At 43.1% G+C, this 22546-nt stretch overlaps 2 protein-coding genes across 3 annotated transcripts in view; one reads left to right on the top strand and one right to left on the bottom strand.

Moving 5' to 3' along the window:
• DCUN1D4 (DCN1, defective in cullin neddylation 1, domain containing 4) overlaps positions 1-8478 on the top strand; it is a 29457-nt gene extending 20979 nt beyond the window's left edge. Inside the window, exons 6-10 of one of the 2 annotated variants that reach the window (XM_010157870.1) lie at positions 1347-1438; positions 2333-2441; positions 6867-6971; positions 7431-7533; positions 7645-8478. In XM_010157870.1, the coding sequence (XP_010156172.1) occupies positions 1347-1438; positions 2333-2441; positions 6867-6971; positions 7431-7533; positions 7645-7700 (465 nt within the window). In that variant the 3' untranslated portion in view covers positions 7701-8478. The remainder of the gene's footprint in view (positions 1-1346; positions 1439-2332; positions 2442-6866; positions 6972-7430; positions 7534-7644) is intronic. The other variant, XM_010157871.1, reaches the window with a different exon arrangement.
• A 9209-nt stretch (positions 8479-17687) lies between these two features.
• The window catches only part of LRRC66 (leucine rich repeat containing 66), a 7414-nt gene continuing 2555 nt past the window's right edge, over positions 17688-22546 (bottom strand). Inside the window, exons 2-4 of the mRNA XM_010157872.1 lie at positions 22184-22356; positions 21214-21544; positions 17688-20218 (exon numbers count right to left, since the gene is read on the bottom strand). Of these exons, the coding sequence (XP_010156174.1) occupies positions 17688-20218; positions 21214-21544; positions 22184-22356 (3035 nt within the window). The remainder of the gene's footprint in view (positions 20219-21213; positions 21545-22183; positions 22357-22546) is intronic.

Below are 22546 nucleotides of genomic sequence, written 5' to 3'. Positions count from 1 at the left end.
AGATATTTAAAAAAAAAAAAAGTAGAAGCTGATGGCTGTCTCTTCTGAAACAATGAGACAACACTGGAGACGTAATGTAGCAACTGCAAAGTATTGTGAGCAATGTTAGCCTCCCATTATACCACTTCAAAACACAAATAAGGGATATATGTAATTACATTATATATTTTATATATATGTGTATGTACAAAAGTAAATAACATTGAAAATGAATAGGGTGCCTTTTATAGGCTTTTTCCTAGTGCCTACTTTTTGCTCTTTAAATGTATATGCAAGTCCCTTTTTTTTTCAGGATTCATAAAGCATCATTTATTACTAAGATGAGAATTATGGGTTTGAAAGATTTACTGGAAATACAAGATGTAATTTGGTAATTTTGGAGTTTAGTAGTGTCATAAACCCTTGAGATTTATGCAGACATTTGGGTATATAAGTAGGTATTCTCATTTTTGCATTAAAAACCATATAGAGCTGCACTAATATTAGCTAGCTGGTGGCTGGGTTGGAAGTGTAAATTACTTGATTATTTGTTTCCTTTAGTCTGCAGGGTCAATTGTCCTGCAAGATTTCCCATGTATATATCAAAAGTGGTTTCTTAAGTTCCTGAATAAGATAGTTATGGTATCGCTTTGTCTAAATTCGTTACTGCTTCAGTCTTCTGTGTGAGATGTGAAAACAACTCTGCTTTTTGGGCAAAACACGTATCAGCCTTCGTTTTGATGTGCATTAGTGTTAGTTCACCGAGCTTTACTTAACATCTGCTTGAGTTACGCTGCATGTTCAGACCTGCAAAATTAGGTAGGCCGATGGTGCCTGGGGTCGTTGGATTCAGGTAGGATCATTACTGGCTTTAGAATAACTGGATTGCACAGAGCTCATGGATTGCAACTGATCATAGAATCATAGAATGGTTTGTGTTGGAATGGACCTTAAAGATGATGATGATCATCTAGATGAGAGTTTAATATGTCTAATGAAACTTGTTATCAAATTGGTACTTAAATTTTGTAGCTGTTTTGGGAAACTTTTTCCATAGTTTTTGCACCAACTCATCTTCCTCATTGCACTGCCTGCTAGATGACTCTGCGAGCTTCCCTGAAGTAAGGTGGCTGCTGGTCACTTGAGTGGATGTTCACTCTTTCTTTGCACTGTTATCTTCCTGTTCAGATCATGTACAGATTTGTCACTTGCAGTCTTTTTAACTTTTAAAATAGCATAGCAAAGATCTGAACGTTCCATTTATGAGTAAAGCATTTGTATCCTATTAAACAGTAGTTATTCAAAAAGAATTAATGAAGATCCACGTGTTTTTCAGTCTTTTTTTTAATTATTTCTCTTTAAAACAGGTAGTTATGCTTGTACTAGCATGGAAGTTGGATGCACAAAACATGGGCTACTTTACATTACAAGAGTGGTTAAAAGGAATGACATCACTACAGTAAGTGCTTTGAAAAAACTCTTAAAGTAGTTACAGTAAACCCAGTTTTCTAGAGAAAAAACACTTTGGTGTTTTGACTCATAAGACCTAAAGCAGAGAACGCTAATGTGGAGTAGCAGTCATGCATTTTTGATCCATTTATGGTGGCATGGCCACTTAGAGACAACTTGAAACCTGACAGCTGCACGTTTAAATACAGTTGGATTAAAATGTCTGCAGTCTCAAGAAAAGAGAAATGTCATGAGCTTCGACGCTGTTTCTGCCCCCAAGGTCATCTCCCTTTGCCACTGGATTGGACCTGTCTGTTAGACACTGGTATGCTGTTAGGGCACGTGTACTTTAAAATGCTGAATAATACAAACCCTTTCTGTGACTCTGTGTTGTCACGTCCTTTTAAAGAGGTAGTTTCTCCCGTTGAGGGCTTATCTGCACGGTATAATTGACATAAATGTAGTTGAATAATCACATTTCATACTGAGTTGGAGAAATGACTGTGTTTTGAGTTGTCTTCCAGAACAGAATTGCTAAAACGGTGTGGAAAGTTCTATAGGTTCGGCAAGACTGTAGAAGTATTGTTTCACTCCTGTGGTCTGCTGGTTGCTTGCCATGTCTGGACAAGCTCTTAGTTTAATCTGTTGGAGAGTGCATTTTCTACGAAGCCAAAAATCTTTTTATCGGAGCACCAGTGTAAGACTTTGCTATTTTATCTAGATCTGTTTCACACTGTGGGTTTAATTAAGGTGTTTTATGCAGACAAACTCATAAACACACCTTTGTACAGAGTGGTGCATTTTGAAGAGACTGATGGGTGTACATGTTAGAGATTGTTTTCTAAAACGTCAGACACCTGTGTGAGAATGCAGGCTCTAAATTCACTTTGTGCTTTTCTTGTAGATGTGATACTACAGAAAAACTGAGAAATTCTCTGGATTACTTGAGATCTTTATTAAATGAGCCTACCAATTTTAAACTTATTTATAGATACGCATTTGATTTTGCACGGGTAAGTACTGTGGCAGTCCATCCTCTGAAATTAAAACTTTAATTTCATAAGTAATAACTGAAAGACTGAATAGTTCTAAGTGTGTTTCTCAAGATGCCACTCGGGTTTGCTTCTAAGAAATGCAACTCTTCAGGTTTTAAAATACGTGTATGCAAAATGCCAGAAGTGGAAAAGAAAAGTAAATAGGATGCTTGATGTTCAGTGTTTTAGTGCTTTGACATGTTTTGTTACCTCTCTGCTTCGAGCTGTTTGATGACTTCAAGGAAATCATTAGGCTCTATTCTGTTGCATAATGGAGCTTTGCCACTTACTTCCGCTGGCTTTATAATTATCCCAGTTTTCTTTCTTAATGTTTTGAATTTTGTGAGCATAAACATATTTAAAACAGGAAGGCACTTCAGGTGTTTCTGCAGGTGGTAAAAATAACTAATGATTAAAAACTGAGTGTGATATAGTATAAATACTGGTTCAGAAGGCTGATGGAAGGTCATGTTAATGATGTTCTCAGTATTTATTAAACAAACAATATCTGGATATCCATCTTCCTACTGTAAAATATGTATTGATAAAATTGTACCTGGTATTAAACCCCATAGTATGCGTAAGACTATTCCTACTTAAAGAGAGCAGTAGAAGAACTTTGATTTTTCTGAATTAACATTTTGACATGGAGTTTGGACATCCATCTTTGCTAAGGTCGTGGAATGTACAGAAGATTCAACACAAAAATCATCACAGGCAAAACTGAATCTTAGATTTCAATGCAGGAGAACCAAAAGCACCAAGAAAACTTCTAGGGGGAAAAAAAAAAAGTGAGAAAAATAAGAAGAAATTGATCTGGTAGCAGTTCTGATAGTTAAGTCTGTCGTAAGCTCTCAGATTTGTGCAACATCAGTGCTTTCTGCATGTCAGCATGCAGGGATTCATGGTAGTTGGCTTTTGCCCAAGGAAACCTACAGCTGGATATGACAGAATGCATGCTATTAATATGAGAGGGGAAAAAGCCAGATCAGTGTCTTAATTCCTCCATTGCTGTGTGAAGATATTCTGCTGGTTTTGCTCAGCATAAAATGCAAAGGCTAGAAAGGACTAACACTGTCAAAGAAGTTCAAGATACTAATGAAATACTGGGAATAGATTAAAAAAATGTTTCACTAGGGGGAAATCTCTGCCAGCCAACGGCCTGTCAGAACTCAGTGCGGAAACTTAAAAAGAGGGTAGTGTGTGCAGTTTTTTCCAAGACGTATCGAACTGATGTGATGGACTGTGGTCTTGCAAAAGAATTTAAACATTGAGACACAGATGCTGTGACATCATTTGTGACAAAAAAGCCCCAGGTTGTAGAACTGCAAGTCAGAGGCATATCAACAGGGGAATTGTCAAAACAATTCTGCCCAGAGAAGCTGTGGATGCCCCATCCCTGGAAGTGTTCAAGGCCAGGCTGGATGAGGCTTGGAGCAACCTGGTCTAGTGGAAGGCGTCCCTGCCCATGGCAGGGGGGTTGGAACTAGATGGTCTTTAAGGTGCCTTCCAACCCAAACCATTCCATGATTCTATGATTCTGTGAATTTTAGATTAATAGTCATTGAACTTTTAATACCGTGGAGCCAGGGGAAGTGAGAATGGCCTCCAGTAAGAGTGGAAGTGAACGCTGACAAAGGCTGATATATTTGTCTAGATGCAGCAGATAAATCTGTACATAATTTTTATCAGAATAATTTAAGTGATTGATGATAAAAAGCCAATGGGAGCAGTTTTGGGATTTGATTCAGAAGACTCTGTAATATCCATCCTAGGGGTAATCATTTCTGGGAAGTGCTCCACAGCAAAAAACACTTGTCAAAACTTCTGAAGTTTTAAGAGAGAATTTTTGAAATGTGTTGTGATTTGGTATTTCGAGTTGGCTTGTTAATAAAAATAAGTATCATCGAGGTTTTACGCAGCCTGCACGGTTTAAGTCGGCATGGATTTGAGGAAATAATTTAAAATGCCATATGTTGGTATTAAGCACAAGTACATTCCTCGTTCCCCGTTTGCCACTGCCATTGCCAAGTTTGAGAGCATAGCGATGCATAAATTTCATGGCTTAAATAGGTCTTTTATCTGAAATATTGGGGGAAAAAACTTCTCATGACTGTCGTCTTCAATGTAAAACAAATACTGAAATTTATCAGTTCGTAAATACAAGCTTTCCACTGTATCCAAGAAAGAGAATGTTAGTATCTGGAATGTATGTTCAGAAATAAATTGGAGCATCTGTCATGGCAGATGTGCCATTAGGCAGTTGGAGGTGGGTATAAAGGGCTTATCTGAACAGTTTGTTCTCAACAGTAGTAGGGGAAGGAGAATGTAGAAACTTAAGAATGTACGGCATGTAAAAACCGCGTGGCCAAAGCCAAGGCAACAGAGCCCGGCTTCATTAACACTTGGGTGTGTGGGAAGAATTTGGAGTGCAAACAGTATGGAAAACAGAATGTATTCTCACAGCAGTAAGATTTCTGCTTAGGGGTGTTTGTGACAGAGGTGTAAATGGGCTTTGGAAAGAAGATTAGTTTTCAGAACTATTTGATGTTGGAAATAGGTGAAAGAGTTGCACCATATTAACACAAAAATGCCTTTGCATGTTTGCTGTTGAGCTTTATTACTAATTGAAAAGCTTTATTCATCCTGGAATTTACTTTTTTTCCTCGAGATCAGATTGCGTGAAGTCCCTCTTGGATTTAGTGGCCAGAATGTAAAACAGCTTCTGATGTTTTCAGAGTTGCTGGCTGCCCCATTTTCCTTCCAAAACAGATCTGCATTAGGTTCTATCTACACAGTGTTAGCATTGCGATGTATTTTGTATGAAATGGGTTTCAAGGAGAGAGAATAACCTTAGGGATAACGTGTTCAGTTTTTGTCTGAGATCTTACTCTATCATAAGGGAGACCTTATTGCAGCCTTCCAATACCTGAAGGGGCTACAAGGAAGCTGGGGGGGACTTTTTACAAGGGCCTGTAGTGACAGGACAAGGGGTAACGGGTTTAAATTGAAATCAGGGAGGTTTAGATTAGATATCAGGAAGAAATTCTTCCCAGAGAGGGTGGTGAGGCACTGGGACAGGTTGCCCAGAGAAGCTGTGGATATCCCATCCCTGGAAGTGTCCAAGGCCAGGCTGGATGAGGCGTGGAGCAACCTGGTCTAGTGGAAGGTCTCCCTGCCCATGGCAGGGGGGGTGGAACTAGATGGGCTTTAAGGTCCCTTCCAATCCTCCCAACATGATAGAAGAGAGTTCAGTCCTGTTTCGAGCTTGTGGCTTTCCAGTAAATCCATGCAGTCTGTAATGCGTACGACCGCACTTGCGCAGGTGAGGCATCGGCTCAGTTCCCTTTGTCTTGTACTGTTCTGTTAGGCACTCCCTCTATCCTGGATATCCCTATACCCCTGGTTTTTCCTAATTTAGACTTTGCAGTCTGCAATCATGAGTACGTATAGAGAGATCAATACACTACCTCATGAGGAACTGTATTTTTTATGATTTCCTTAATTTCTGAATTTGTAGCTTAATGCTATAAACAAGGCATAAAAGGGTGGGGGTTTACATCCCATCTCACCAGTTTAATTTCAAGACAACAAACTTAGATGGATAAACTACTTAAAATAGCAAACCAGAATCTTAACATGTACGCACGTTACTTTTGAGACGTGCAGAAGTTGTGTTATCAGATACGTTAATTTTCCCACTGATTAGGTGTAAATGTGTCTGCTGGGCACAGATGATGCTTCTTAGCAGAAGCGGAGAAATCACCCCCTAGATCTTAGTAAACTACTGCTACGTTGAACCAAAACTGAGACAGTTCTGAGAGGGGTCTCCATGTGTTAGTGTACTGTGTCGGATCATTAATTTCATCTGAATTTCATGGAATCAGTAGGATAACAGGACAGAGAACTTCCTTGGCTCACTCTCCAATGGTCAGTGTTACTTGACAGCTGCTTCAGTATCTACTGACTGTTCCTGTGGCTGTAATGATGCCACAGGAAATAGGTGGAGCAATACTGTTTGAGGGGACATCAGGTTAGGCAGGATAAGGACATAAGGTTGGACGTAAGAGGACATAAGGTTGGCACTAACACCCCTGTTAGTGCCAACAAGGGTGTTGGTCTAATAGCCATTGCTTTGTAGATGTCACAGACAGGAATATGTGCCTCATCTGCTGTAGCACTGACAGCTTTTTGGGTAAAAGTCTACAGAAAGCAGCATCTCTGTATAGCAAGCCATTAGCTGTGTGGAAGGAAATTTTACTAGGAAGTTGTGTTTTATTAAAAACCACTGCTACGTACTATTTATTATTTATTACTTTATTTTATGTATGGGTGAGCTGTAGTACAGGCAGTAGGGGAACCATAAAAAACCTGAAATCGTGCTCTTTTTTCGTTTTTATACAGGAAAAGGACCAGCGCAGCCTAGACATCAATACTGCCAAGTGTATGTTGGGCCTTCTTTTAGGAAAAACGTGGTCCCTTTTTCCAGTATTTCACCAGTTTCTAGAGGTATGAAGTTTGAAACAATTAAATTTTTTGATTTGTCGTTGATACTTTAACTAGTGGTAGAATGAACAGCTAAGAATTTTGTGTCTGATTTAGAATATGCTAACCCCACAAAGCAGCACTTGTAACTGGTTACTCTCCTTTCTTCCTTTTCCCCAAATCCCTGTGCTGTGAAGGTTTATTTAGTGCAGGATGTAATGCATCAAAGTATAGAGTGTCTTTGATTTGCTTTTGGACTTTCATTTTATTGCTTATGTTTTGCCCACTACAAGGTGTCTTCATCAGAAACACGAATTATTCAACACTGGTTTGACTTAGTGGTTTCTCTAATCCTGTTTAGTTTTAGGTGGCATACAGATTAAAATAATAATCCATCACAAGGTTTAAATTTTCTGTAAGAAAATCTGAATTTGAGGGAGTTGATAGTCTATTTTAGTAACTTTTTTTTCTTGCCTTAAGCAGCAGTCGAAATACAAAGTTATCAATAAGGACCAATGGTGTAACGTTCTTGAATTCAGCAGAACGATTAACCTTGACCTCAGTAACTATGATGAAGATGGAGCCTGTAAGTACTACCATATGTTGGTGTTCTAAACTAATTTCTTTCTCTGAGCTTCATCATTCGGTGTCCTTTTACAAAATTTTTGTAAAATACAGTTATTTGATCTCTCTACAGGGCCAGTGTTGTTGGATGAGTTTGTGGAATGGTATAAAGGAAAACAGATGACATAAGAGCTTAACTATGCACAGCCACTCAAGAGTCACTGTTACCACAGTTATGTCAACCATTAGCCATAAACTGCTGTTCGTATCGAAGTGCATGCTGCTTTTCTTGCACTGCGTCCCTTTCACAGGGGACTTTTGATGTTTGCTATTTAACAAGCTAGCTATGCTTGCTGTGTAGCATTGTTCTCTTCGAAGGCTGCTTTGCATTTTGTATTTACACTACGGATTGGTGAACTTGCCAGCGTCTTCACTGTGATTATGTGTATATTGCTGTCTAAATTTTGTATAGGTGTATAAAAAAAAAAGCTTCATCTAGGGATTATTTCTGCAGAAATGTATTGTAAAAATAATTTTGTGGCATATTTCTAGTCATTACTTACATGTTTGTTCAAACTTTAGGTTGGTTTTTTTTGTTTGTTTTTCTTTTGGTCTCAAATGTAGCATTTCGGGAAATGAAATGAACAGACTGCTTGGACATAGTTATGTGAAGAACTAGTGTCAATTCTCATGTTACTATTTGAGATGCCAATTTCTGAGGGGAGAAGACATGCTGTGACTTTCTTCACCGGAATTCGCCGAACCCGACCTATTGCTTAATAGGAACGAAACGTTGGTGTCTTAGAATATATATATACACACACATATAAATATGAAAACACTGTAATAGTTGTACATGCCACAGATGACTTTCATTTGAAGAAACAAGTACTGACTTTTTAATGTTAAAACTGCAGTAGTCATTACAGGTACAAATGAACAAATTAAAGTACCTTTTAAAAATGGGTTTTAGACTTTTGTAAATTGCCTTTGGCATAACTCCTTTTAATTTTTGGTGTACCAAGAGCATTTGGTCCATGTTGTGATCTAGTGAAATTGAAAGTTCTAACTAAAATTAGTGGTTTGGGGAATAAAGTTTGCTCGCCCCTAGTAGTAGATAATGCAGATTTGGGGTTGGTTTTTGTCACATTAATCTTTCCCAGGGTCTCTAACTTTGTGTTTCTAAGTGATTAAAAATATGACATTGAATAGTCAAAACATTACTTTTGTGCTGAGGATTGGAATTTCCCAGCAGAACGTCCGTTGCAGGCGATGGACGTGTTAAACACCAGCATTAAATGACAATACTTTTTAGTAGGGACCACTGCCCTTTTCACTCATTTCTTTATCTGTAGAAGACAGTTCTGGTGATTCTTCTGGGGAAAATGAACGAATGGAATGGTGTTTAAGTTCTGTAATTACGTCATGTTGTCTTTGCCTTACCCTTCGTCATTCGGTAACGTTAGTGTTGATTTTTATAAATAAGTTCTCAAAGTACCCGGTGCTATTAAAACTTTGATCCCTAAGGATTTATTAAAATGTTCCATATTGATTCATGGAGCATTTAATAAAAAAGGGCCAGTGGATGTTTTAGGAGAATAACATTACTTTTCTGTAGAAATATTTTACAAGGTATTGGCAGGTTTGATATGTCTCCAGAATGCAATCCAGGAGAAGGGGGGGATAGTGGTTTAGGTTGAACGTGAGATTTTCAGCTGTACTGAAGGTCCTGTTCTGCCATCACTGAAGCCAGGAACAACTTGACTGCTTTCAGGATCAAGCAGAGTTTAGCAAAAGCACATCCCTTTGCTGCCCTGGACCAGGAGGTTGTAATGGTGGTGCTACAGGTGCTCGGTTGCGTTCTACTCTGTGGTGGGGGATTTTGTTGGTCAAACTCAGCTGCCAAAGACAAAAACTGTTTGTGTATACTTGTATATACATAAATATACGATGTGTGTGGATACACAAAACCTAGACTTCCATGATGATAAGAAGAAAACACTGCCTTTCCCCGTGAAGTAGTGGTGTTCGCATTGCTGTGGCACAAAACAGCGCTCTTTACTAGTGGTAGAACCTGCGTAGTTGTTGCTCTCTCACGTACTAATGCGCATAACCTTAATTCCGTGTTCGATGCCAGTTTGCACAAGAAATCAATTCAGTGGAGTTTGGTATTTAATGTTTACAATGAGCCTCTTACTAAAACACACATGTTTTACTAAGACTTCTGCTGTAAATGTGTATATTACCATAGCATAGCTGTAAGGAAATATCAGTGGAGCTGCTGGTTTAGTTCTTAAAAGAATGAACTTAGAAGCAATATAACTGTTAACATTAGGCTAATTGTGCTTGCGAAGATTTTAAGTGAAATAGTGCGATTGTTCTTAAATGTTTAGCTAGTTACCGACTTTAGAAAACTGTTTAGCACAGATTGGCATGAATCCTGCAACAAATACAGGGTTTGCATAGAAGGTTTTGTACATCACGAATCAGTTGGCTTCCAGTAGCGGAAGCGAGAGCCAAAGACACATCTGTTGCTGTTAGAGGTATAACTCCTATCACAGGGTCAACAGAAATCTGTTCAGCTCAACCAGGTGCTTGTTTTCCGATTTTGGCTAACGTTTAGCAGAATACAGAATATTAAGTAAAAGTCAAAGAGACGGGATAATAAACCTCAGAAAACGCTCGCACTGGAACAAACTTCATTTTTTCTTTGGGTGAAGGTAATGAGGAACAATGAAAGAGAAGGATGTGTTTGGAGGTGCTGCAGGTGCTGCAATTCTTTTTCCTCCTGCTTGCGAGGAGGATGAATCTGGTCTTCAGCTGGTTTATAAACATGTGTCTTCATAAAATAAACCACAGATTCAAGTACAGCCGGTGAGCAGCTTTACTGACATGTGTAGAGAACAAATGGACTACAGTGGAGCCGTACGGCTTGATAAGCTTCCCTGTGCTCTCCATCCTTCTGTTTTTCCTCTATATGCTGATAGGGAGGGGTTCCTACCATTGCCAGCTCTTGTATTTTGGAGAAATTCCCTCTCAGTTTTAAATAACTATGGAAACTTACCTAAGCTACTCCGTTTACCTTGTGTTTAGTACAAGTTTGGTGTTTGCTTTTTTGTTATGCCATCGTATCGTTGGTGTAGGTTTTTCCTTTTGCAAAGGAACACACGGAATACGCTGACTTCTCGGACAAGACACTGAGATGCCGTTCTGGTAGAGGCGTCGTGGGGTTTACGCTAGTCTTTCAGGTGCACTGTTACTGTCCTTCTAGCAGAAACTTGACAATCTGTGTGCCATTCACGCCTGGCGTTTGGGAGATGTAAGGTGGAAAGCCAGTTAGTGAAAGGCAAACAGCATCCAGAGACTACAGCAGCGGGTGCTCTGCGTTGGTAGATGACAAACGTTTGGAGCTCTTCAGACTCGATGATCTTAAAGGTCTTTTCCAGCCTAAATGATTCTCTGAATATTAGTAACCTAAACACTCCATGGATTAAATTTCATTCTAGAGCAAAATAATATAAAGTATTTAAAATACTAATGTAATTATATGTACTGTTGGTTTTTTTTCACTTTTTAGCTTTTTCAAAGAAAGTAAGCTGAAGAGGATAGAATTTATTGGAAACCTTTATGTGCCTGAGTTTTCAGTTAAAACCTGTTGAAGGTTATCTTTAAGCAACAGTAAATATTTGGGTTACCTTTGCGTAGCCTTTTCTAACGTTCGTAGAGAACTGGAGGCTTCTCCCATCTTACCACAAATACCTGCATTTTATTTCACACAATCGGAATCAGTCACAGCTCGTTGCTCCTTGGTTCATGTTCCCAAGTTATATTTTTTGGAGGACAAGAAATAGTCTTCAGCTGTGTTAAGGTTTTCCCAGATTTCTGTTGACCCTTGGTCACAAGCCTAACAAGCTGTTTAGTACTCTTGGGGTCCATATAGAGAGCTTTAAAGGTTAGCTTGTGCCCTGGTTTTAATTACAACTGCTCAAATACCTCTTCCTAGGCCTTACATTTTGTCCTTTCGTATTGCTGTGAAAGTGTGCAGAGTCCATCTACCAACCAAATAGTTTGTTGCCTGTGATTGAGACCAAAACTTTGCTTGATATTTTTTTTTTGGTTGGTTTTATTTTAACATTTTTTTTCCCCTCTGTGTGTGTACGTACGTGTGTGGTCACAAATTAGTACCTACCGACACGGCTGTTTCAGGAACAGCAGTTAACCTGTAACTGTGAATGCTCTGTGTCACATTTGGTTACCTGGGTATTACATCAATGAGGGGTGCTAAACTCCTGCGACTCCCGACCCGACGGAAATACTGTTACGCCACCAAACACGAGTCCATCCGGTTGATTTTTAGGTCTTTTGCTGATGTTGATGTAAAATGGCATCCCACAAATAAACAGTATTTGTGTTGGTTTCAGCAACTGACTTCAGATTTTTCTGTGGTTCGTACTTCAGAAATTCTCTATCTGAACGTGCATCACGTCAGCTGGCGGCCTTTGTCGTTCAGTAGCAGAGAACTTGTATTGTCATCCTTATTCCAAAGGCAAATCCCTATTTAAAGCTTTGTTGGAAAAAGGCGTGTTTCGGATGAAGGTGTGTTTCAAATGATGTGCGTGGGTGTAAAACAGTATTGTACTACGCAAGTTTTCAATGAAAAGAGTCAGTTTGAACAGGAACGTTGTACAAAATTTTACGAGGAGCGTCGTCATTACCTGCTCACCTTGACACAGGCTTTTGGCCCACGCGGTCCTCGGCAAAGCTGTTGGTGTATGGGCTGGATGAGCCGAGAGGCACTGTACCCCAGGGGTCAGTGCTGGGTCCAGTCCTGCTCCACATCTTCATTAATGACCTGGGTAATGGGGCAGAGTGTACCCTCAGCAAGTTTGCTGATGACACCACACTGGGAGGAGTGGCTGTCACACCGGAGGGTCGAGGGACCTCCATAGGCAGTAGAAACGGGCTGGCAGGAGCCTCAGGAACTTCAACCAGGAGAAGTGCAATGTCCTGCACCTGGGAAGGAACAGTCCCCACACCAGTATATGCTGGGGGCCGCCCAGCTGGAAAGCAGCTTGGCAGAAAAGGACCTGGGGGTCCTGGAGGACACCAAGCTGAAGATGAGCCAGCAGCGTGCCCTCGCTGCAAAGAGCACTGATGGCATCCCGGGCTGCGCTAGACAAAGTGCTGCCAGCAGGTCGAGAGCAGCGATCCTTCCCCTCTGCTCCGCTCGGTGAGGGCACACCTGCAGTCCTGTGTCCAGGGCTGGGCGCTCCAATAGCAGAGACCAGCAAGGGGCCATGAGGAAGGATCGTGAAGGGACTGGAGCATCTCTCCTGTGAGGAAAGGCTGAGGGTGCTGGGGCTGTTGGTCTGGAGATGAGAAGGTGCTGGGGGTATCTGATTAATGCGTGTGAATACCCAAAGAAGATGGAACCAGACCCCTTTCAGCAGTGCCCAGGGACAGCAGCCAAGTCAGTGGGCAAAAACTGAAACAGAGGAATTAGCTTTTTACTGTGAGGGTGACAGAGCACTGGCCCAGGTTTCCCAGAGAGGCTGTGGAGTCTCCATCCCTGGAGATACTCAAAACCCAGCTGGACGTGGCCTGGACAACTGGCTGTCGGTGGCCCTGCTTGAGCAAGGCAGTTGGACCAGACGACCTCCAGAGGTGCCTTCCAACCTCAGCCACTCTGATTTCTAAAAGACCAGTTTCTAAAGAAAATTCTCCGAGTTACTCAGGTGTGGTGCTGGATGAGAAGACCCATCTAGTAGTATGTACATGTGGTGATGTTTTGATCTGGGAGTCTGTTTATGACCTTACACACTTGTGGGTTTTTTGCTTTTTAGAAGAGTTTTTCAACTTGACTTGCAATGAGCTCTTGAGTTGATCTTTTTAAAGCAAAAATGATAGTATCTAAGCAGAACAGTAGAATTCACAGATTTAGTTTTTAAAGGAGCTATTAATTAATCTTACTACCTTGTATTGTTTACAGGGTTATAAATCTGGTTTTGAATAGGAAAAAGACTTAAAAGCTGGCAAAGAGAATAAAGAAACATGTAAGAGATGTCACGATTTTTTTTTTTTTTAAATATTTTGCGCTATTTGAGCCACCAATCCTAAGGCTCACGACTTAAAACAGTGTTTTACGTTGCGTGTATTTACGTGACCATTAGAATATTGTAATGCAGAGTCTGGTTTAGAGCAGCAGTTCTTCATTATGTTCATGAGCCCTCAACACCAGAAGGATATAGACTGGTTGGAGCGAGTCCAGAGGAGGCCACGAAGATGCTCCGAGGGCTGGAGCCCCTCTGCTATGGGGACAGGCTGAGAGAGTTGGGCTTGTTCAGCCTGGAGAAGAGAAGGCTCCGGGGAGATCTTATTGCACCTTCCAGTACCTGAAGGGGCTACAAGGAAGCTGGGGGGGGACTTTTTACAAGGGCCTGTAGTGACAGGACAAGGGGGAACGGGGTTAAATTGAAAGTGGGGAGGTTTAGATTGGATATCAGGAAGAAATTCTTCATGGAGAGGGTGGTGAGGCACTGGGACAGGTTGCCCAGAGAAGCTGTGGATGCCCCATCCCTGGAAGTGTCCGAGGCCAGGCTGGATGAGGCTTGGAGCACCCTGGTCTAGTGGAAGGTGTCCCTGCCCATGGCAGGGGGGTTGGAACTGGATGGTCTTTAAGGTCCCTTCCAGCCCAAACCGTTCTGTGATTCTATGATTCTATGTTGGTGATGAAGGCCAGGGTTGCCCTCACCGCTTCTCAGAATGTAGCCTGCTGCTTCTATTCACCAGAGGGTGTGAGTCAGTCTTCTGTACCATGACAACTTTAATGTTACTATCCCAATAGTTTCTGATGTTAATGATATGTAGGTTAAATGTGAATGTGTTCTCTTTATGTTCAAGGGTTGTTTTCCAGCCCAGTCAGCAGCACACTCCGGAAAGATTGAAATGCTTAGTACCTATAGCAAACAGCTTGGTAACAACTTCCTTGCAGGGAGGGGATAAAAAGGTGGTGTTGCTTACAGCCCTGTAACTGCAGCTGGTTTTGCACCAGGGTAGGGATTCTAGGAAGTTCTCAGTGACCAAACCAGCTAACCGAGTGAAGTTTTACGTGTGAACAAGGTGTAAGCAGGTGAAATGTAAAGAAAACATGAGTGTGTGAGATCTGAGAAGGAGTTGGGGACTGTGTAGCTCTTGCATACAGAGGGCGTGGAGAAACAGGATGGATGGAGAGGAGCAGAGCATGAAGGTGCAAGGTTAGGCAGAAATCTGAAGGCAAGTTTGAGGCCGAACATACCAATATTCTGACAACAGAATGAAATACTTCGTCACATGTTAAAAACCCCTTGATGAAGGAGCAAATTTATTTGATGAGAACAGCAGATAAGCTTTTTCTGTAACTTTATGGCATAAAGGGAAGCTTAGAAAACTCGCAGCCTCTCACAAGTAGCGTTCTGTCTGCATTCCCGCTGCAGCGTTCCCGCGGTCGGAAAAAAGATGAGAAAACAGTTTTCCAATATAGATTTTGAAAGCCCGCTGAAACGTAGCGGGAGCAGGTGACAAAACCTCACGGTGCATGAGACGTCAGCAGCGCCGCTCAAATTCTTTTCCCACAATCCATGACATCGGCTTGCTTACGGAGTTAGCAGCTGGCACTGCCGAAAGGTGACAGACCCCGGGGAGCTCTGCCAACGGAGTCGTGACGTACCATCAGGAGCAAGTCTGCGCTGCTCTAGGGATTATTTTTGAAGTTGCTTTGGCCACGAGTAAGTTGTGTGGGTAACGGGTTTACTGGACACGGGTTACGGGCGCTGCTGGGGAGGAAACGCTGCCCGGGTTTCTGCTCCTGGTGGGCTGGGTTGCGGTTCCTGTGAGGAATCGCACTCAGGTTACCCAGTTCTTTACCTCTAGGCAGCCTCTAAAAAACACAGCTGGTCTTTGGTCACGGGCTGCTCTCCGAGAACGGCAGCCTTGCCTTCCGTAGACCCCAAGGCGTTATGTGAGGATTGAGAGTGCGGGGATTGGGAGAGGAAAATTGCAGTAGATGGGGGTATAACGTTTATGGACACAAATCCTCAAGGAGTGAGTTGTGGTGAGAAACATACTTTATTGTAGGGTTCCTGTATTTTTAACGTTTCTGGGAATGCTGTGATTTTTGCAGATTTGGGTGTTTTGTCTTTTAGTTCTCATCCACAAGAGGATTTCACCCGTGGCTCCGGAGCAGACTTCTGCTGAAGGAACGGAGCCAGTGCTTGCTCCCGAAAACCTTCCTAGTTGTCAGTGTAGGGATGGCTGAGTGCTGGAGCACAAAGGACAGAAATCCTCTGAGAACTAATCGGAAAGCAAGCTGATCGGTGTGAATGACAGCAGGTTCGGTGCTTGTAACTGAATTACAGCTGTTGCCGAGTTCTTGTTGTTTGCAGATGCTGTGGTGACCCGAATCAAATGCACGCAGCGCCTACCCGAAACTGCCGCAGGCTTGGCTCGGAGTTGGGTTAGAGGTTTGGAGAAGGTCAGCTGGAAAAAAACCCCACAACAACCCAATAGGAGATCTAAGCGCAGGTGACTTGGCTCAGTAAATACGTAACTGATAATTGTGATGGCCGATGTGTACACCAGTCATCTAAAAGGAACTTGAGGAGTAAAGAAGATACTTTTCAGAAGATCAAACAACACCAGTCCTTGTCTCCTTCGGTGGGTTTAACTTGCCTCTTAAGCTTTTTGCAATACTTCTTTTTAATTTTTGTTCCAGCTACGTGAAGCTAACAAAAATTACAGTTGGCACCTCTGTTCTTTCCTGGCTTTCTCTTAAAAGAGAGTTTCAAAGGTATGCTGTGCTGTCGGACTTGCTCCTCCTCTGATGGAATCAAAATGTTTTCCCTTTGTGCAGGTTTTAGTGAATGTAGTTGTGTCTCCGTAACAGGGTTTTCCCGGAGTAGCTGGCCAGCCTCCTGCATCTTGTGGGTACCTGACCCTGTTCCCCTTTGTGATGGCATTCCCCGTCAAGGACTACATCAGTGATACTGTGCTCGTTCAAATGGCCTCGGGCCATACTGGGAGAAAATTTTATCTTGTAATTGTTAGCCTTTGGCTTAGAAAAAGTTCCTGTGTGTCAAGCTGTGACAGACAGCAGTTTTGAGCTGCTCTTGGTTTGCCCCTCTGTGGAATTGGGAACTTGGGGCAGAATCATGAAGTCTTTTCCAACCTAGAGGATTCTAAAATCACCCAATCCAACCGTTAACCCAGCACTGCCAAGTCCACATCAACACTGTGCCCAAGGATCCTTTTTTATAGGGAATTGCAGCTTAGTAACAGTAGGTTCTCTATTTTTTTTTTTTTTTACATTCCCCTGCCTGTGTCATCACATCTGTGAGCTACAGGTGACGTCCCACCTGTACCCAGATCGCCACAAGTGACGTTTTTGCAAGGTTTGAACTCCCTTCTGTCTCTGTGAGAAAGAAGGGTTGCATTACTCTGTCTCGCCAAGTAATTTTTAAAGTGTATCTGAACGCTGCTTGGGCTTTACCCATCTTTGCAAAACTGGGAATCCAGTGACACTTAATCCACAAATTTGGTTCAAAAAGCAGAAGATACAGCAATACGTACCGTTTCACTGCATAGGGTGAGACCCACAGGAAAACGGTAACAGTAATAATGCAACGATAATTTCAGTGTTCCATTTATTTTAGACAAAAAGAAACGAATCAGTGCATTATCAGAGGCAAATTCCAAGGGAAACAAATACCTTAGTAGCAACAATAATGAGGAAGTAAATATATTAATATAATTCTTACTCAGCAAAAGTTTTATTATCAGTTATAACTATTGAGTAGTTGATTCATTTGAGTATCCTGGAATTGTTTTTCATAAAATCTGTTCGTGTTTTCTTAACAAGTACCCTTCTAAACAAAAGTCCGTGGCTTCTGGCCTGAATTACCCTTTGGAACTGCACCGTTTGTAAACTGGCTGGATTCGAGCCTACGCGTCTCGTTCAGTCTAGTTCCACCCCTTGGATTCCTGAAGTTACGGCAGATAGTTGTACTGAGGGGAAACAACCCCGACCCCAGGACAACCCGTGGTGTTTAGCCGTTGTTAAAAGCTTCACGGTAAGACACAATCATTTTTGCACCCACTGTGTGACATAGGCACCGTGGGAGCTTAGCGTCACGCTCCGGTGTCTCAGCTACTGAAGTCTGTTTTCCTGCTTTGCAAAATATTAGCAAATCCATCAAATGCTCTTTTCTTCTTAACAAACACCTGGCCTTGTCCTGAATTGGCCTGACTTTTGTGACCGGGGTTTTCGCTGGAGTTTTGGAGGTTACCAGCTGTTGCGGAGTTGTTCTGCAGTCCTGCCGAAGTAGTGCCATCCTCCGTCTTGCCGGAATCGGAGATTGCAGTGTTTTGTGGGATTGAACATGAACGGTACCGTGTGCTTTCAATGAGGAAGCCTTGTGGGACTGAGGAATATGCATCCCCATCACTCTCATGCAGTGGGAGGTGATCTTCTGTGTTGAAGACTGATTGCGTTTTCCCAGAAGAGGGAAGATGCAGCCAATCTGCCGTAAGATTGCGAGACCACGTTTCTTGGGGCAGGCTACACGGGCTGGCATCCCGTAATTCTGTGTATCCATCCCAGTTTTTCCCATTAAACCCTCCGTGCGCTTTATCTGCACAAGCCTCAGTTGCGTTCGCCTCCTCCCCCTGTGGCAGCAAGTCTTTCTCTGTAAGGAAACGCTTCCCGGCTCGATGTTCAGGCGGGGATGGAAGAGGTGACTCGGTGCGGGAACGCAGCGGCGATGGTTTCTCAACAGCTTCATTCAAACCCACGTTGGTGGGAGCACAAGTGAAATCACTGTCCTCAGAGGCAGACGTGCTTCTTAACGCAGCGTCGCCTCCACCGCGATGCTTCGCAGGGGAGTTCCTGTCCACGTGCTCATCCGTGCTTCCCTCTGGTGCGCTTTCCTGTTGTTCAGCGGGACTGAAGCCGAGGGAATGCTGTGGTTCAACGGGAAACCGATACAGCTGCAAGTCAGCCTCTTCAGGAGCGCTCTCAGTGTCCATGTCGTACGTGGGGGAATGCTGTAGCGAGAGCAATGCGTAACCAAGACCCGGACGTCGATTGTGGAGAGAATCGGAAATAGAGTTTTCTGGCTCTGTGTTAGTAGAATAATCAAACATGTCACAAACTTCTTGACTTGAAGAACTCACTGTGTCTGAATCTGACATGCTTACGTGGTCACCGCGTTTATCAGCGTCAGGGGATGCTGTTCCTGGCACGATGGTGTCTGATCCATCGCTGGTGGCTTCAAAATACGCGTTGTTCTCTTCTGCATTTCCCCCAGGATGCCGAAGCTCAGCAGCAACGTGTGGAGACCCTGGGAGCGTCGAGAACGTCTCCGTTCCGCTGTCCATCTCCGCTTCGGCTAGTGACGGCTGACAGACGGCCGGGTTGTCACTAACACGGGGTTGTTCCAGGTCAGAGTCTGCTGAAGAACTGCAGTCGCTCAGTGTGAACGGCGTCCCTTCATCCGAAGAACTATCGCCAAGTGTATCTGCTGAAGCATCTTTCTTCAGGTTACAGTTGTACTCTGTCAGAGGAGAGTAGACACTTAAATTCTCAGTATTTTTATCTTTCTTGCAGCTGCTGAGTGAAATTAAATCTCCCCCATCACTGGTCGTCTTTGTGTGGCCATTTAGAACGAGTTGTCCATCAGGGCTTTGCCTTCCAAGCGTAAGTTTTGTAGTGCTCGTGGGCTCATTATATGAAACAATACCTCTTCTTTCAGGAGAACCTGCTGTAGCCTTTGTGATTCCAGACTGCGGTGGAGCAGGGTTGTTGCTTACCTCGCCGTTCCCAGAATCTTGCGCAACTGGATGTGTTTGTGTTGCGGAAAGGGATAAATCTGAATCCGAAGAGTCGGTGTGATTTGAGCAAGAGTTGGCACTCGATCTCCTGCGTACGGGAGGGAACCTGCTCTCCTCGGAGTCTGCATTATTTGCATATCTTGAATCTTCACGTAATGAAACGTCATTACTCGTTAATTTTCTTGGCGTGTCTTCACTGCTGTTCTTGTAATCCATCCTTATGGAAAACGGTCCATTATCGTAAGCCTTTATGTTTTCATCAGTATCTGGTGCATGTACGTTGCTACCAGCGACGTGCTCGTGAAAAGCACAAGTTTCTGTAGGAAAAATGCACGTGTTTCTCGAAGAATTCTCGTGGCGAATGAACAGATGGCGCTGCACGTGTGTTGCTTTGCCTGCAGAGCACTCCCTGCTCACGGCTTCATCCGAGAAAGCTCGATTGGAATAAGCGTGTTCCGCACGTGAGTTTTTGTTCCCGCGCATCAGTCTCCACAGGCTGACGATGTAGGGTCTAGCGAAAGCGCCCAGGCAAAACGCGCAAATGAACGTGATGAGCACCGAGAGGCAGACGGCCAAGGCGAGGTCTTGCTCTGTTCTTCCCTGTCTGACAACAGTCTTGGTGTCCCTGGCTTTTCTAACCAAAACTCTTGAAACCCTTTCTTCCACCTGTGTGCTGTAGATGAGGTATTTCGTCTTTGTTGTGTTCCGAAGACACAAGTATAACCCTTCATCAGTTTTCTCAGCGTTGTGTATCACTAGATTATTCAGTTCATCCAGTGTCATGTGAGGAAGACCGTTATCTTTTGAAATTCTGCCTTTAGGTGACCACCAAGGGACTCTGGTACCTGAAATAAAAGAAAACGCAAACTAAATCTTTCTTAAAAGTACAGGATACGTGGTTTGCAGGTCGAGTTATTTCTATAAGAACATGCTCTCACCTAGCTTCGATAACTGTAACTATTCATGAGTAAATCCGTTATCTTTTTGTCCTTCCTTGTCGTTTTACATGGTACCAAGTATCTGCTAACAAACCATCGTGTGTTCCCCCTTGTTTAAAACACGGTACGAATGGGGTCTGGGGTGCAGGGGCTCCAAGCAAAACAGCGGGGGTGAGGGAGGAGGTCACTGCCACGATCCAAGGATGTTCTGGGTCATACTGGAAACGGCTGCCGACCTCCCGCGTGGATCCATACCCATAGCCAGCCGCTCTCTGGCGTGGCCGTGGTCACGTGTGCAGCTGGGAGGGACGGTCAGTGTCTCAGCCACCCGGATTTTCCGGTAGTTGCTGCTTTGACTGCAGTGCAGAGGTGTGAATCACAGAATCATGGAATGCTTTGGATTGGAAAGGACCTTAAAGACCATCTAATTCCAACCCCCCTGCCATGGGCCGGGACACCTTCCACTAGACCAGGTTGCTCCAAGCCTCATCCAGCCTGGCCTTGAACACTTCCAGGGATGGGGCATCCACAACATCTCTGGGCAACCTGTCCCAGTGCCTCACCACCCTCTCCGGGAAGAACTTCTTCCTGATATCTAATCGGTCCTTTGTTTGCATTCCCAAATTAAGTGATAAATTTGCAACATACAACTCACCAAAACCGATTTGTGTGTAACGTGGCATCACTTACTAGTTTAATGTAAAGGAGATGAATTTTTGGGACACGCGACTTTGAAATATTCTAACCGGCGTGCTACTTTCTAATGAAATAATTTGCATCTGAAATAGTTGTTATTTTTAGATAGTACCTTTAGAAATCCTCTTTTTAAACCAGATTTCTGTGCTCATTCTCAGTGCGTTTGGGTTTTAGCAGCGTATGGACAGAGTCCCGGTTTTACATACCCCTCGTGTTGCCCAAGTCACACTTCAGCACCGACGTCTTCTCTGCTGGGATTACAGCCCTCTTGAGCAAAACGCTGTCGCTGCAGTTGAAATGGGGACTTGAAAGATACAGCAGAGGTTTCTGGGAGTTGCTGGCAGATTTACGGTATGAAATACTCAGTTTTTTCCTCGTAGAGTCAAAAAGAAGATGAAATAGGTGTTTGAAAGCATGTAGTCTGCAGTTAAATACCCAGGCATTATTTGACAAACCCACTTCAAGCTGAAAGACGTTCAAAGTGATCAATATCTGTGGTAAAGGGGTTGCCAGAGGATTTTGACGGAGATCCACGACCTATTTGGAAATAATTCAGAATTAATTTGGTAAAGCCTTACAATGGAATCCTAATAGCAATATCAACCATAACAGTAACCTGGTCTAGTGGAAGGTGTCCCTGCCCATGGCAGGGGGGTTGGAACTGGATGGTCTTTAAGGTCCCTTCCAACCCAAACCGTTCTGTGATTCTGTGATTTATTTTAGTATACAAGCACTTTTGGAGTTATGGGAGCGATACACCTGATTAGGATTTCAAGAATACTGTTCTAAGCTTTTTAATTTAAATGACAGGTTTAAACTGTGGTACATTTGGAATTCTCCCGTGGTAGACCACCTCCCGTGTGAGTGGGAAGCCGCAGGGCTCTCGCCATGGAAGGGACGGGGGTGGAAAAGGACGTGTGTGGGTTTAAGCCAGTAATGGATTGGTTTGTGGCACGGATAGATGGTGCATTGATGGCTACGTTTTGTATGTTTACAAGTGTGTGTTTTCCTGTATGTGAAAAGCAAGTATATATTCTATAAAAATAATAATTTTCACCATTTGTTTCAGTTTGGATGAGTACATACTAATGTAATAATCAAAGACCAATATAATCATGCTGCGTAGCTGATAATTAGTATGGCGATTAACACAAAGCAGCTGTAATATTGCTTTACGACCTGTAATTTGTTGAGATCCCCGAAGGCGTCTGAATGAACTTCCGTTATCTTGTTGTTCTGCAAGTGGATGTCCTCCAGCTGTGAGCAGCTTTGAAAGTCACTGGGGTCAACCTGTCGTATGCCGTTGGATGACAGGCGGACAGTCTGCAGAGAGGGCAGCAGGCCTAGTCCTGGGGAGAACAAAACCGTTTTACATTCCACGTTTTTGTTTTCCCATTTGCATCAAGTGGCTTTCAAAAATTCTTTGCAACGGAATTCCTTCCGTTCCTGTCCGTCGCAAGGAGCGGCTGCAGGCTCTGAGTTACTACACCTGCCCTGCTCAGCGGCTGCCCCCTCCTCCGGGGGGGGCCGAAACGACGG

The sequence above is a fragment of the Eurypyga helias genome, unplaced genomic scaffold, assembly GCF_000690775.1.
Source record: "Eurypyga helias isolate BGI_N326 unplaced genomic scaffold, ASM69077v1 scaffold6458, whole genome shotgun sequence".
NCBI classification, from domain to species: domain Eukaryota; kingdom Metazoa; phylum Chordata; class Aves; order Eurypygiformes; family Eurypygidae; genus Eurypyga; species Eurypyga helias.
Note: the sequence above shows the minus strand (reverse complement) of the source record. Positions and strands in the feature narration are given on the sequence as shown.